This window comes from Myripristis murdjan, chromosome 3, assembly GCF_902150065.1.
Source record: "Myripristis murdjan chromosome 3, fMyrMur1.1, whole genome shotgun sequence".
NCBI lineage: Eukaryota > Metazoa > Chordata > Actinopteri > Holocentriformes > Holocentridae > Myripristis > Myripristis murdjan.
The window spans coordinates 81,785-97,744 of record NC_043982.1 but is presented as its reverse complement, the minus strand read 5'-3'; the positions used below and the strand labels follow the sequence as shown (position 1 = coordinate 97,744).

Sequence of the window (15,960 nt, the reverse complement as noted above, 5' to 3'; positions counted from 1 at the left end):
TCCATGGCACCAGTTTGACAACCCTGTCTTAAATTAATAAGGCTGTAATGTGCAGAGTAGAACATTTTTCATTCAGTGTAATGTGTTTATATTTAATAAATGAATTGATTGGAATCCTTTTGACTATTGTACATTTTTGACAATGCATACATCAATGACCACATCCATTTCAGATGTATGGAACTCCCAAAGGAAACTACACTTCTAGCTGAAATACATTTATGTGTGGAACTGATTTATTGTTTTAGATTAATAGGGGGATTTAACTGCAAAATCAGTGTGGGCCTAGCGAGGGCAGTGAGGGCTTCCTGAAGGCTAGGTAAAGCCTGCCTGCTGTGCGCCCTCTAGCCAGCCCGAAGTGGGCCCATACAGGGCCAGTGCAGGCTTCCTTAGGGGTTAATGAGGGCTGCCCATGCGGGACCAGCACTGAGGGGCCAACATTTTGCCAATGAGCAAATTCTCAGGGGACCTGCGCGGGCAGCCCACTGGGGGCCCTAAGTGGGCTTGTAAAGGGCCACTGCAGGCCTGTTTGCTGGGCCAGCATCTCATGCTGGTTATGCTGGTCACCAGCATAACCAGCATGGGATGCTGGACCAGCATAACCAGCATGGAATGCTGGTCACCAGCATAACCAGCACAGGATGCTGGTCACCAGCATCAAAACACAACATATGCTGGTTTTGCTGGTATAACCAGCATACCCCATGCTGGTCTATGCTGGTTTTTTAACAGGGTAATTTATTTAAATAAAGTTTTTCTGCTTCAGTTCACTTAATGTGTTATTTTATTTTGTTTATGTTTACAAATAGACTTTAAATAGCCTTCATTTAGGTACATTTTCATGACCAGCTCAACCAACCGTCTGATTCTGTTAACTGTTCCAATGTTCTAAATGTTATGATGAAAATTACTTCATAAATGATGGTACGTTGTTGTTTGCAGTAAATATGAAACTGACACTCAACTTTCTCATATTTTAATGGATTATGTTAATACATACCTTTTTTATATATCTCCTGCTGTTTGCAACTGGCTGAAATTCACCATCATATATTCTATTCAGGAAACAAGGTAGTGTACCACCTTAAACCAGTATAAAACAGCTAAAACATCAGCATAAGATGGCCCTCTCCAGCTTGACCAGCTAAAACCACCAGCATAGGCTGGCCCTCTCCAGCTTGACCAGTTAACACCAGCATAGGCTGGCCCTCTCCAGCTTGACCAGCTAAAACCTCTCTCCCTCTTCGATTGGCTCTGCCGTTTCTTGCTAATGTGTGATTGGCCGTCCCCGCTGTCACTCCATCTGGTTGTAAACAGCGCCTGGACTTGCTCACCAGTGAAGAAAAAAAAAAAAAAAAACTACCCAAGAGACTTTGGGGGAAGAGTGAGCTTTGCCAATCAATACATCACCTCAATTGAAATATGGACATGTTGCGCATCACCGGTGATCGAAGACAACATGTGTTTGGAAGCTTTGGCTAAGCTGACTATGTTAAATGTTAATAGTTAACCATCCTGTGGTGTTTGAGTCAAATTGACTCGTGTTCACTTTTCTTTTATATTTAAAATTTGATTTTCTTCCATATAACTGCCTGAAAACTGAATCCCTGCGGGATCCTTACAGGGAAAGGGAAATTTTTGTGTAGGATGAAATAATTTACAGGGAATACCAACAAGGTTAAGTGTTAAAGCAGTGATTATTAATAACTACGGCTGTTACTAATAGATCCAAGAGGTGGCGATATGGTGTAACGTTCAAGTCAATCTGCGTTCATAACTAATTAACGCGCACAACCAATCAATTTTTCCATTCCCGGAAATAGCGTCAATTTAAACGTTCGGCGTGGCGTTAGTTTGCTTTTTTATTTCGATGGGTTGTTTTTTTCTTTTTTTACAGCGAGACGGAGGACAAATAAGTTAACCCCCGAACATTAGCTTCGTTTATGGACTAAACCAGGGGTGTCAAACTCGTGCCATGGAGGGCCGAGAGGCTGCAGGTTTTCATTCCAACCAAAAACTCCTCCAGGTGATTTCACTGATCACCCTACCTCCAAACAGAGAGGCGGGACTAATCAGTGAAATCACCTGGTGGAGTTGTTGGTTGGAATGAAAACCTGCAGCCTCTCGGCCCTCCATGGCACGAGTTTGACACCCCTGGACTAAACAAACCAGAAAGTACACACTCAAAGTGACAGCGACAGCGTTTTGGCTTGGACTGTTTGTGTTGTTTTACTGTCCGTTAAGTCAAGTTACCTGAACGAGCTGAAGTAACGTTAGTGAGCTGCTGAAATGGAGGCCAGCCTTTCCAGACTCCTCACCGGGCTTTTGGTGTATATTAGCCGGAGTGACGGTGAGTCGTCGTTATTTATTATCTGTGCTAAAAGTTGGCTGTCATGTCGGCCTTAAAACTCTGACAGGCGGTGTCTTTGTTTGTGAACCAGGCCGAGTTCATCTCGCCACTGTAAAATCTGTCGATGGCGTCAACTCCTCAATCATGGTGGAGTGGCTTGAGAGGAGCATAGGCCGAAGAAAGGAGGTTAGTAGCTCAAAAAACGGCACACTTTCGTAGTGGACACTGTAACTTCCATGACAATAATTCCTTAATTACTTTAAAATTGTACCATCAGAGTTTTTGAGGCACCTGACCATGGATATTTTTGTTTCCAACTAATCTTTTCTCCTCGGTTGTCGTCAGCACAGAGTCAAGAGTTTGTTACTGAGCTTTTGTTGGTGTCAGGAATTGATTGAAACTATTTTCTACCCATGTGTGTCTTTGCTGTGTAGATTGAGCTGGAAGAGCTGTGTGCGCTCAATCCATATTTGCGGGATTATGTCAACTCACTCACCACCAAAGCTGTCATCCCAGCACCGCCCTCCCCAAAGAAGGCAAGACTTATTTACTCATAATTATGTGTTTTCCCTTTCTATGAGTACACAAGACCGCTTGCATATGCATTCTGTATTTATTATCGGTATCATTCAGAGTCTGTATAGGGGATGGGGGCGTGACGTCACGGTCGGAGCGCCGCAGGGGCTGATGGGAGAAATCGCCATATTGTGAGGCCACTTGTTGTTCGTTGTTGCGCGCCGAGAAGTTACCGTCATGGGAAGAACCTGTTGTGTGGTCGGATGTAATGTATTTTATTGAGCTTAAAATTATATTCAGGCCATATAAGAATTACATCAGGGCATGTCAATTTATAGCGTAATCTTTTTATTGAAAAGTAGGCTAGGCCAGGGGTCGGCAACCCGCGGCTCCGGAGCCGCATGCGGCTCTGTCATCCCTCTGATGCGGCTCCCTGTGGCTTTTGAAAATAATTGATGAGTATTTAATTAAAATGTATTTTATTTTAGTTCGTTCGTTTTAAAAATGTAATTCTAAATTTGAAGATTATGGTGATCTTGTAACATCTAAATAAAACGTGTTAAATCTTTTTGTCGCTCTTAAAAGCAAACATTGCACACGCCTCACAGATGACAGCTTACGATCCTGTGTAAAGATGAAGGTGACGGCACAAAGCAGGTTTAGTGAAAACTCTGATTCTGTTAACCCTGAATGAGGGAGACTGAGTTTTCCGTTTCACAAAGGGAGGTAGGCTAACTTAAGCTCTCGGTCAGTTACTGCAGTAACAGACTCCATGAAACTAACCTGATCGGGACCAGGTTTTTCTCATGAAACCTCGAGTTTCTCTCTGTGTCCGCCCTCTTCTTCTTCTTCTTCTTTGGGTTTTATTGGCGGATTGCAATCTTACCTTGAAGGTGCATACCGCCACCTACTGAACCGGAGTATGTAGAATGCATGCTAATTTATATTACTTCATGTCTATTAATTATAATTATAATTTTAAAAAAACCCACTATATTCTACAAAATACGTCCCAGAATGCATTGCGCAGTGACGTCGGTTGCCAAGCCCTATAGAACACACAGCCAGGCTGGTGGAAACTACTTGTGCTACACAGTGTAAATAGAGCATAGACTCATCATTCATATTTCTCCTATCAGTGTTGGGCTTTTCAGATCACAGTTCAGTGATCTGAAAAAAAAAAAAATGACAGGTGATAGGCCTTGGTAAACTTTATGGTTCTTAGAAGATGGAAGAAAAAAAAAAAAAAAACCTTTGCCTGACTTGGCAGTAGTTGAGCTGACTGGTGAATACATGCAGGCTGGGAGCTGGAATCAGTTGTGTGTGAGCTCAATTATTGACATGCTCATTACTCAGCAACTATTTCCTTTGTCTCTCTGCTCATTTCTTCAATAGAAGTATGAGATTCGACTGCGTTCATCCAGAATTCCTGTACCTGCATCCTGTATGTAAACCGATCACACTGTTTTATGTTTTTGTTGAATCAGTTAAGTAAGTATTGTTTCTCCTAACTGTGTTCTCCTTCAGTTTAATGATGACCATTACAGGGATGGAAATGATCAATTCTTGGCATGCAGTCCTATCTGTATATCTCTATCCATCTGTTTTTAATTGTGGTGACTTAGACAAATGATACAGCAGATGAAGAAGACAGCAAAAAGTGGTCATTATCACACAGTGATAGTGCACAGTGTTCAGTCATAGGACTATTGGAAATTTCTACATGTTTGTCAGTTTCTAACTCTGTGATGGTACATAATACTTTTTAATTACCAGGGCTAACTGGTTCAATTTTTTTTTTTTTTTTTTTACTGTTAATTAGTGATATTTTCATCTGCTGATATGATTCACAAGGTGTCATAATTATTTAAGCACCCGGAGCACTTACCCCAGTGATTCCCAACCCAGTCCTCAAGTACCCCCTGTCCTGGAGGTTTTTGTTTCAGCTCTACTCTTTCACACCTGATCCATGTAAGGGCTTCATACTGATTGGCTGAAACAGATCTACCTGAAGAGGGCGTGCATGAAGGTGCAAGGGCCTTAATTGGATCAGTGGGGAAAGAGTAGAGCTGAAACAAAAACCTCCAAGACAGGGGGTACTTGAGGACTGGGTTGGGAACCACTGATTTACCCCACTAACTGTTTTTTCCACTCCTTACTCACGACTATGACATCATGGGTGTGTAACATGATCTTTTTTTCCTTGTCCACCTGTTGCTTTTGCTTTTGTGATTTAGCAGGCTGACTTGTAATCCCATAGAGACAATAGTTAACAAGTTTCTGACGCTGTGTAACCACTGACCCAGTCACCATTACTCATTTTGCTGCTATGTCACTTGGATTTGCTCTACTTTCAGTTGCCACGAAGTCTCAGGCCAGGCAGACATGTTTGTTCGAGGCACCTTCACCCCCAGTATCGGTCCCGGCCTCAGAGTCTGCTGGGGCAAACCCTGAGTCAGTCCACACTGATCCCCCTGCAGCATCAGTCCTCACAAATTCTGGTTGGTACTGTGTCTTCTGGATGGTGTACAGGGGGAAAAAACTGTAATAAGCTCCAAAACTGATATAAATTATGTTTTATAAAGAACTGTTTTATTGTACTTTGTCAGTGACAGGTAACCTGTCTTATGCCCATGTTTTACATATTTGTAGCGCACACTCATTAAAAATAACACATAAGTAACTATCAGAATGTATGGATCATATTAGATCTTAACAAGAAAAGCTTGTGTGACATCTTTGGTCTTCAGCCAGTTTGCCTCTACATTATCTTTGAGGATGTTTTAGTCATGTACAAATCATTCTTTGATGCTTTCCATCATCATTCCTTTTCTGTGCTGCCACTATAGTTTTCCATACATATTAAAACGTGTTAGTTAGATTTTTAAACACATGTCTTCCTTCCCAGCAATTCCAAACACGCCATGCACGAGGAGCAAGGCCAAACAGGTGTCTTCTCTGCCTACGATCAGTGAGGCCACCAAGGCGAATGGAGCTGAGAGACTGCCTCCTCTGCCTGTAGGAACGGGTCAGTGGTGGATTTTACACACGTACTCTAGTCACACAGGACCACATGGCTTATATTGATACTGCGTATACACCGAGAGAGCCAGTCACAGTGAAGAAGACAACAGCCTGTCCTCCTGGTTGACTGATGGAGGCATGAGTCCACTGTAGACTGAGCCCATCAGAGTGTAATGTGCATCTGTACATTTTAACTTTTCTCTTGTTGTGCTTAGTTTTTGTTTTTAATCTGTGCATTTCAGGCAGACGGAGAACTGTGGCCCCCCAGGAACTCAGCAAGACAAACAAAAGGCTGTCTGGTGTCAAGCCACCAGACGCACAGCCCAAGAAGGGAAAGGTGAGATCTTTTTATTTCCTTCATAATTGTCTTTCTACCCTTGTCAAATGGAAAGGTGCAACTTTGTTAAAATTTTTATATATTATTATAGACATGCCGCCACAATAAGTGCAACTGAATTTGGTGGTTATATCTTTGTGTCTCCTGTAGTTTGGAGAGGCTCATCGGCCCAACCAGAAGTTTTACGACATGATCCAAGATTTTAGAGAGACCTTGGAAGTTACCCCACTGTCAGCCTCTGACCTGGTAAGATGGGACAAATGTGCCAGACTAGGGGATGTGCTGAACTGATTTTTTTTTTTTTTTTTTTTAACAAATTCATTGGCCAGCACCATTGACTGATGTGTGCATTCCTCCTCCTTTTCTCTTTATTCTTTCATGTCCTTGCGTACTCTGCTCTTGCACAGGTTGAAGCTCACAGAATTTGTGTGTGTGTTCGCAAGCGGCCACTCAGCAAGCAAGGCAAGTTGAGAATAATGTCCTACACATGCTGTGTGCAGTATGTTCTTTTTATTTCATTAAAAATAATCTCACAACAGGATTACATTTCTCCATTGGCATATAATTAAACAGTGTTTCCTTGAAATGAATTTGTATTTTCACTTGTTCCTTGCATCCCAGAGGTCAAAAAGAAGGAGATTGATGTGGTGTCTGTACGTGGGAAAGGGGCTGTACTGGTGCATGAGCCAAAACAGAAGGTGGACCTCACCAAGTACTTGGACAACCAGGTGTTCCAGTTTGACTACTGCTTTGATGAGACCTCCACCAATGACTTGGTCTACAGGTAATGAGCTTATCTTGCCTTTTACTATGCAGCAGGCTGGATCTGATACCAGGTTTTCTTTGAGCCAATTGGAGTTGAATTTTCATCCTGATCAGAAGAAATGATGAAAAACTCCCGATGAGTGCAATCATCAGCCACAAACAACTTGGTAGATCATAGGTAGATTCCCAGTGTGTTTATTGTTCTACAGTATAATGTGTAGAAAATAAAATTAATTCATCACTAGTTGGTAGAATTGGAAGAGAAGTTAAGATGTTGCATCTTGTTCTTCATTCAAGCACCTAGTTGCTGCGGTTCATTTTCACAAGTTTAACATTGTGTAGCTCAATAATGAAAATGTACTTCATACACACTTTGTACTATGCTTATACCTTGTTTATGATGGCGACTAACAAACTAAAGGAAACAAAGACTTAAGTGGGGTCTTTTTAGAGCTGCAGCTAACGATTTTTCTTAATCGATTAATCTGTCGATTTATTTTTTTGATTATTTGTTTGGTCCATAAAATGTTGCAAAATTTTGATCACATTTCCCACAGCCCCGTCATAGAGGAGTAAAGAGACCAGAAAATGATCACATTTCAGAGGCTGGAATCCAAGAATTTGGAAAATGTCTTCTTACAAATAATTCAAAATGATCAGTCCTCATAAAAATCACCAAAATTATTAATAGTTGACAGCTAATAGATTATTTGACTAATTGTTGCAGATTCACAGCCAAACCTCTGGTCCAATCCATTTTTGAGGGAGCCATGGCAACATGTTTTGCCTATGGCCAAACTGGAAGTGGAAAGACTCATGTAAGTCTGTAGCTTCTTTTTCTTGCTTGGTTAAAGTGCTTGTATGGAGTTTTCCAGACTGCAGAAAATCCAGATTCATACACCACACTATTCTTTCAATTGTACTCTCTAATATAATCAGATTCTGTATTAATTTTTCTTTGATTATTTTCATTTATAGACTATGGGAGGTGATTTCACCGGCAAGCTGCAGAACAGTTCCAAAGGCATCTACGCTTTGGCAGGTACAACCTAAATCCCCAGTGGTTTTCAGATCTACACATTTGGCAAGTGCATGTGATCTGAGTGTTTTTCTCAAATCATTAATAAAACATTTTTTACCAACTGGGACCAGTAACCTCCAGTGGTCACAGACTCTTTGAGTACAGCATTCCCTCTGGTCTCATCTTGGGATTTTAAGAGTTGCAGAGTCATTGAATACCATGGGGTTTACCATTTAAATCACTGGATAGAAATAGATTAAAAGTATTTTCGGCTCTCTTCACGCATATTGTTTGTATTTGATTTGAGTATTTCATTGTTAACTGTACCATCTTTTTCCCTTCAGCCCAGGATGTTTTTGCCCTCCTAAGCCAGAGGAGATATGCTAGCTTGGATCTCTGTCCCTACGTGAGCTTTTTTGAGATTTACAAGGGGAAGGTAGGAATTATGGACTCTGTCACCTGAAAAATGTATTAATTTTAAACGCTTGTCAGGAAAAATGACTGTTGTTACAGTGTTGTTCACGTGAAGTGTGCTTGTGGATTCAGGTGTACGACCTGCTGAACAAGAAGGCCGAGTTGCGTGTCCTGGAAGATGACCGGCAGCAGGTTCAAGTGGTGGGTCTGCAGGAGGAGTATGTTTCCTCAGTGGAAGAGGTCATAAAGATGATAGAGATGGGCAGCACTTGCAGGTGTGTGAGCTTTTCAATGCTCTTCAATTTCAGAGTTTCCTTGCTACTTGAAATTGCCAGTTGAATGAAATAGTGCTGAATAGTTACATCAAAGTTCTTTAATTCTGCTGATGTTGTAAAACTCAGTCATTTTTAATACTTAACAAGTAGTTGAAACAACTAATTGATGAACTACATTCTAGTTGTTTGTCCTTTCAAGGATTTCATTAAAAACCAACTGACACAAAACCTCAACAAGTTTTTAGAGTCAGTTGATCATTTGCGCCATAAGCTTTCTTCCATAGGCCAAGAAGCAAGCAGCTCACTGTGTACTTGTGTATTAGCTCCTTTTAAAGAGTGATCAAACCCCAAACCTACATCTCTGTGAAGCCTGACCTCCAATGGTGAAAGGAGTATTTCATCTGTCGTGGCAGGTGAAAGACGAGGGACTCTACTTTCACCATTAGAGGTCATACTTCAGAGATGTGGGTTGGGGGTTTAGTTACTAATGAGCTATCCCGGTAGGTACATCCTGCTTGCCATTTGGTTACCCTCCCATGTAGAGTGTACATTGTATCCAGGGTAGCAATTGAGGGTTTGGGTTCTAATTTTTAACATGGTTAGCATTTTCATTATAAATAGATATATGAAAATAACAATAGAATCACTCAGTGCTTCTCCACAGTGTTGGCTACTTTGAATATCACCAGTGTTTCAGCAACACAACCTTCATCAGCGTTTACAGGGTGGAAAACATGCAAATGATGGTACATAAAAGGTTGTGAACTTAACTGTTAGAAGCTGGTAACAGCTACTTGATGTCACTGTCTGACTCAACGTCATCCATCTGCCCCATTCCTAGATTGTTACAAAAACTGCTTGTTATCAGTATTAGATAGTGTTATATTTTTCTCAACCGTGAATGTCTTTGACTTGAAAGCGTGTTAGAAGAAGTAGGGAATCGGTAAATCTACATCTTGAGCTTTTGGAAAAATGGGTTGGTATTGCGCGTACATGTTGCTAACCATGAACTATAGCAACTGCCCACATTTTCCCATTGAAATTATTTATATTTTGCAAGTAAATCAAAGTTTACATCAAGAACCAATGTTATTATTCTCTGCTTTTTAATTACCTGATTCAGAACACCTGTGCTAAAGATGATCAGCAGCTCTATCTTGAATGATTTTTTCTTGTACACCCTGACAAAGGCTCTGTTGCTGAAACTTTCTGGATATTAAAAGTTACATACACAGAGGAATTAAACTATTTTATCAGTTTAGCCTGTACCTGCAGACCGCATCTTTAGCATTAACACTTACCATTATCATTTTCATTTTTTATCCGAAATAGAGCTGTGTTCACTTAACATCCATACATAATGAGTCTCTGTCTTATAACTTTATTCAAACGATTTCTTTAATGTTGTTGGGAATCTAAAATACTTACAGTATTTGTCTTGAATTCTAATATAATTGGTATAAGCCTATTGTTTATTGAATAGTTGGGAATGTTTAGTCATAAGTCAGGAATTTGTGATTACAAGTTCTTAATTTGAAAAATGGCGATTTTTAGAAAGAGAGGCTTGCAGTATATTCAGGTAATTACTATGTTCTAAAATCTTCCTGCAGTCAAGAAGAATAATAATATTACATCAAGATCATAACTGTTGTGGAGGTGTACCAGAGAACTCATTATAACTCAGTAACATAAAAACACAAGAGGTACAACATAAGTTCTCAGTCCCTTTGTAATGTCCTATCTGGATGTCCTGATCAACTTGCACATTAGTACATGAAATACAGTATTGCTGCCTGTTAATCCTCACCTCTTTTCAATATCTGTCCCAGAACATCAGGGCAGACCTCAGCCAACGCAAACTCATCACGCTCCCATGCAGTCCTGCAGATTGCCCTGAGATGCAGTGACCGTGCAAAAACGCTGCATGGGAAGTTTTCACTGGTGGATCTTGCTGGTAATGAGCGAGGCACAGACGTCAGCTGCAATGACCGCAGCACACTGGTTGAGACTGCAGAGATCAACCGCAGCCTACTAGCTCTCACGGTAAACTATGAATTAATTAGTAGCTATGGCTGTGAAGGGACAAGAGCATGTCATCTTTTCTCCCAGCTATGGGTGCAGATATAGCACACCTGAAAGCCTCACATGGAAACCATTATGGAGAAAGAAGTGATCCAAACAGTCCTGACATTCTCAGAGGTCAAGTTCAAGTTTGCACCGAGTTCACACTACATGACTTTTAAAGTCGCCCGGTCACTGTAGTGTTCACATTGAAGAACTTGCTGTATTGAATTGTGAATCTTTAATTAGTTGTGTTTTGCACACTACGTGACTTAGATTCGTCAGGGATGCATCCTGGTGTATGATCCTATGTGTGACCTCCCTGTCGCTGCTGTCTGGGCTCCAAACTACATTTTGTCACAAAAACACATGAAGATTGAGACATGCAATACCATGCATAAGACAGGATGTTTTTTTTTGTTTTTTTTTTGTTTTTTTCCCCAAAAATGGATGTCTGCGAGACACAAGTGATCAAAGTTGTTTTGTGTGCTGATTTTCAGCAAGCCATATGGATGTGAGTAAAGATGCTTTGACTCTTGTTTTCTCCAGGAGTGTATTCGTTCTCTGGGTAGGAACAGCGATCACATTCCCTTCAGAATGAGCACGTTGACCAAAGTCCTCAGAGACTCCTTTATTGGAGAGAAATCCAGGACCTGCATGGTATGTTGAAGCAACACCAAATATGCACCAAAGTAAGCTTAGCTTTACTCTGGCACACAGTGTGTTGAAGTATAAATGGATACAGACGACCATACAGTAGTTAATGACAGTACCAAAAATCACAAAAGCACAAATTCTGGCTCAACATTACTCTGGCAAACCAAAGCTGCTGTGGTACCCGCTCTACCCGGTGAGCTACTGAGGTGCTCCCAACACAGAGTGTATTACCGCGAAAATATAGGTGAAGATGAAAAGTCCACACAGTGGATTGTAATAGCTTTTGTTTGATTTTAATCCTAATGTTGTGTTTACATTTCAATAACTGAAAAAAAAAGAAAAATCAGTATTGGAGTTCATTGTACCAACTAATTTACTGAGAAAGCAAATTTCAAGCAGTGCTGCCTTTATTCAGCTCTTAGATGCAAGTTATATCACCAAAACAACAAAATAGAATTTTAAGAATCCACCACTGAAATTAATTGAAATGAATGTAATTCTTCAAGCCCCCATTATGCTAAACTAATTATGTTGACTATGTGTTAGATGATGATGATGATATTTATTTATCCCCCCTTCTCTCAGATTGCTACGGTGTCTCCTGGTATGGCATCATGCGACTACACAATGAACACACTACGTTATGCTGACAGGTATAGATTTTGTTTATTCATTTTTAACTCTCCAAGTTAAGAGCAAACCACAAACCTTGGATGCCACAGGTAATACATGTCATTAGCTTTCACAGCTACTTGGGAAAATGCTCTTCCTCTCACCTACTTCATGACATGTTTTCTTCTCTCTCTGGTAGAGTCAAGGAGCTGAATGGCCAATCCAAACCTGGTGGAGCCATTAAGGCAAAGGAGCAAAGTGATGAGGTCAGATTTTTAAAAATGACCATAATCAGTAATCATACTTAAGGTCTGTAGTATGTGCAGCTGTTTGAAATTGCTTTTCTTTACCTATAGGAGTCTGTGGATCAGAGCATGTATGATGCCATATCGCAGGTGTGATGTACTTTCCCTTTATTGTCATTTAATTTTTGTTTACTGCAGTGGCTATTTAAGCAGAGAAAGCATAATGGCATTTAAAAAATACAATTTCCCTGTAGTTCCTTGTATTCTTTCATTTTCCTGCTCTCTAGACGGCCAGTGAGCTCATGAGGGCCTTGGAGCAAACCTCCTACAACATTGAGGCAGGACTTCCTGACCTGGTGGATCATTCAAGAAGGCTGCTGGGTTAGTACAAACAAACTTGAACAAACTAGTTTTGTCTTCTGTCAGCTTTCTATTGGAAAGCACTTCCTTGCAATTGGGACTTAGGAAAAATAGCAAGACCTTTCCTGTGCTAAAAGTTCTAATTTGTGATTCTGTTGTAGCACCACTTTTCAGTGCTGCTAAGTTTTTTATGTTGATTTTTGCAGTCAAGTCAACAAGATCTTTATTAGTTATAATGGGACCTGATCTCTGCATCTGTGCTGATCTGAGCCTTCCACTTACAAGTCACACTCTTAACTATATTTATATGCCTTAATTTTTTTTAAGAGTAAAAACTTTAATTGCATCAGCAGTGGGGAAAATTTGAGCATGTCTGCAGAGATGTTACATTATCAAAATGTTCCAGACTGACTTTCTCCTGAGTTTATTGTTCGGCCTTGCATCCACTCTGGTTCAAAATATTTGTTGCTTCATCTTTTCATGTTTACTTCAATCATAGTAATTATTTGACCAAAGTATGTGCTGGTTTTGTTGTGGTATCTGCACACTGCATATAAGGCCCATTCTTGTGAGTTTGAACATAAAATGAAGGCTTTTCTGTCATTCACAGATACAGTGTTGGCTTTACAATCTGCAGTTGATGAGGAGCGACCGGCAAGGATGAACCCCAGCGACCGCTGACACAGCACTCATCTGTCATCCATGACATGTTTTAAAGAAATGTTAGAGAGATTGCATAAAGGCTATAAAGCACTATTTACTCAATAAAATAATAAAATGTGTTCAAACAGCATCTCAATATCTGATTTTTGTTTTGTTTTGTTTTTTTCTTGTTATCTGTTATCTTTTCTTAATGCGTGAAAGAATGTCCTAAAGAAATTTAAAGAGATACAAATTTTCTGTGAATTCATTAACTGATGTCCATGTTACAGATGGGAGATTTGAGATTTTGGAAGGTTTGTTAAATCTAATTTAATCAAATCTAAATCTAATTTTGAATTATTGGTTACAGACTTCTGTCAACGCTCTGCTCACGTTTCAAGCTGACATTGGTTTGGAATGGACATGTACATTAAAAGGCAGGATAATTTATCAGATTAGAGGCCAGGTTTACTGAAAATTTGTTGAATAATTTTAAAATATTTTATGTTAAGAGGTTTAAATATTTCTCCCACATCTCTGGTTGCACCATTGCAATTACCATAACAAATATTACTTTTGGTATCATGTTTTCATGATACTGCACTGCCCTCTTTATTAAAGATTCCGCTGTTTACAAAAGAAACAAGCACATATGTGAGGAGCCCAGCCTTTTGTTACTTTATTAAAGTAACAGGGGAAAAAAAACTTTCTGTTGACCATCATTCAAATCTTTGAACTTGTAATTTGATATTTACTTAACCTGTCAGAATGATGTTCCCTTATTGGTCTACAGATGTGCTGGAATTCTGCAAACTGCTATTCCATTTTAGGCCTACTGCATTTCAGCTGTCTGACCTGAAGAATATCACTGCTTCAAGGGGCTTATTGATTTTATAAAACGGTTACCCTACATATAGCCCATAAAATAAACACACAAGAAAAACTGAGAACTAGGCTATTCATTATTCCACCAAGCAAGATAGAGTGGACAGAATGGTTGCCAAGTAACACAGGCGCTAAGATTGCTTTTTCATCTAGTGCCAGCATTTGGGCTCCTTAATGTTGAATTGGATATTTCCATTAATAGCGCAATTGTTAAAATAGTGTTCAATTATGTTTGGACTCCTCTTTTGGTGGTGTGCGTTTTGCGACAGGTGCGCTTTTGCGCAGACGTTTGTGCGTTTGGCGACGTGTGTTTTTGCGCAGACATATGCCTAATGTCGGTTTTAACAATAACAATAATAATAATAAAAGTATACTGTTAATTTACCATACATCGGCACTGTCACACTGTGTCCGCTTTGGGTGGAGATAAAAGGCAGGTGGATCAGGAGGCAGCAGGGAGAGGTAGGCTATTTCTCCAGGGAGGCCACTGGACATAGTGGGTTACCCGGCTGCTGAATCCCCTCAGGCTGTCTATGTTTTTTTTTTTTTTTTTTTTTTTTTTTTTTTTTTTTTAACTTTTTGGCAGCATCTTTGTGATTTGGCAGCCAGGTGAGAGACCTGTACTTTTGTTTGTTTAATAGATGTGTCAGGAGGAGGTGCGTCGGGAAGCGAGCGGCTCTGTGTCGGGATGCTGTGTGTCGGGAAGCAGTAGCCTATGTAGGCAGGTGTTTTGTCTGGAAGCGGTTTGGCGGGAGGCGGTGTGTCGGGTGGCGTTGTGCCAGGAGGCGGAAGGCAGTGTGTCGGGAGGCGGAGGGCGGTGAGGTGTGTCGGGAGGCAGTGTGTCGGGAAGCGGGGTATCGGGAAGCGGTGTGTTCGGTGGTGTTGTGTCGGGAAGCGATGTGTTGGGAGATAGAGTTCTCATCGGGCCTGAAAATTAAGGCCCGACCCGAACCGGGCCCGACTGGGCCAGCCCGACGCCCTACCCGACCCGACTAATTAGCCGAACTTTAGGTCCGACAGCCCGATAAAGCACGCGAAAAAAAAAAAAATAAATAAATAAAAAGGCCAAATTCGCCATCATTTAGCAGAGCCTGTCGGCCGCGACACCGGGGCACCATCAGTCGTTATCAGGCGGCATCATCAGTCCGCCTGATAACCGCCTGATGCTGGCCGGTGCGGCGGCCAGCATCAGGCAACTCACCTGTCATATCCGGCAGACCTGACCGGGTGGGCGCGGTGCCGGACGGTGCCGCGGCATGTGCGGGTCAATACGGTAGTCTAGAAAACTGGAGATTTTTTTTTTTTTTTTTTTTTTTTTTTTTTTAGTTTTTAAGTAGATTGCGCCCTGGGCAGTTGCACTGCCCATAGCAGAAACCGTCCCTGCTGCCGATTCTGCCAGCACAACGGGATACTGCTGCAACTCTCTCTCACTTGTTTGCGCTGCGCTCGCACAGCTGGTTGTCTGTCTGTCACTGAAAGTTTAGCCTCCAAATCCAATCCAGTCTCTCACTCTCTCCACCAGTCACATAAAAATGAAACGTCATAATCAATAACAGAACACATAATTCTATTTTTTTTTTTTTTAATTATTATTATTATTTAAAAAAAAAAATCTCCCACAGAACCCGAAGCAGGCCCGAAAATGTCGGGTCAGGTCGGGTCTTAATTTTCAGGCCCGATGAAAACTCTACCTCCCAACACATCGCTTCCCGACGCAACACCACCGGACTGAAACCCTGTCAGTCTGTCAGCCTGTCAGTTCTGGTTCCGGCGCCGACGCGAGTGGCAGCCTTTTC

General features: G+C 41.0%; 1 protein-coding gene across 1 annotated transcript; it reads left to right on the top strand.

Moving 5' to 3' along the window:
* The first annotated feature begins 2,089 nt into the window (after positions 1-2,089).
* Positions 2,090-13,431, top strand: LOC115376309 (kinesin-like protein KIF2C). Its single transcript, XM_030075799.1, has 21 exons — positions 2,090-2,350; positions 2,442-2,536; positions 2,785-2,886; positions 4,262-4,310; positions 5,224-5,367; positions 5,775-5,894; positions 6,133-6,227; positions 6,378-6,473; positions 6,635-6,689; positions 6,849-7,011; positions 7,720-7,810; positions 7,971-8,034; positions 8,358-8,449; positions 8,560-8,702; positions 10,532-10,745; positions 11,313-11,423; positions 12,006-12,073; positions 12,232-12,298; positions 12,389-12,427; positions 12,565-12,658; positions 13,248-13,431. Exons 1-21 carry the CDS (start codon positions 2,290-2,292, stop codon positions 13,316-13,318), a joined length of 2,034 nt encoding a protein of 677 aa, XP_029931659.1. The 5' UTR covers positions 2,090-2,289; the 3' UTR covers positions 13,319-13,431.
* The last annotated feature ends 2,529 nt before the right edge of the window (positions 13,432-15,960 follow it).

Bases quoted from the DNA above. Each gene is read 5' to 3' on its own strand.
- LOC115376309 (XM_030075799.1), top strand. From the start codon at position 2,290: ATGGAGGCCAGCCTTTCCAGACTCCTCACCGGGCTTTTGGTGTATATT. The intron at 8,703-10,531 runs GTGTGTGAGCTT...TATCTGTCCCAG, and splicing joins GAGATGGGCAGCACTTGCAG to AACATCAGGGCAGACCTCAG. The intron at 12,659-13,247 runs GTTAGTACAAAC...TGTCATTCACAG, and splicing joins TCATTCAAGAAGGCTGCTGG to ATACAGTGTTGGCTTTACAA.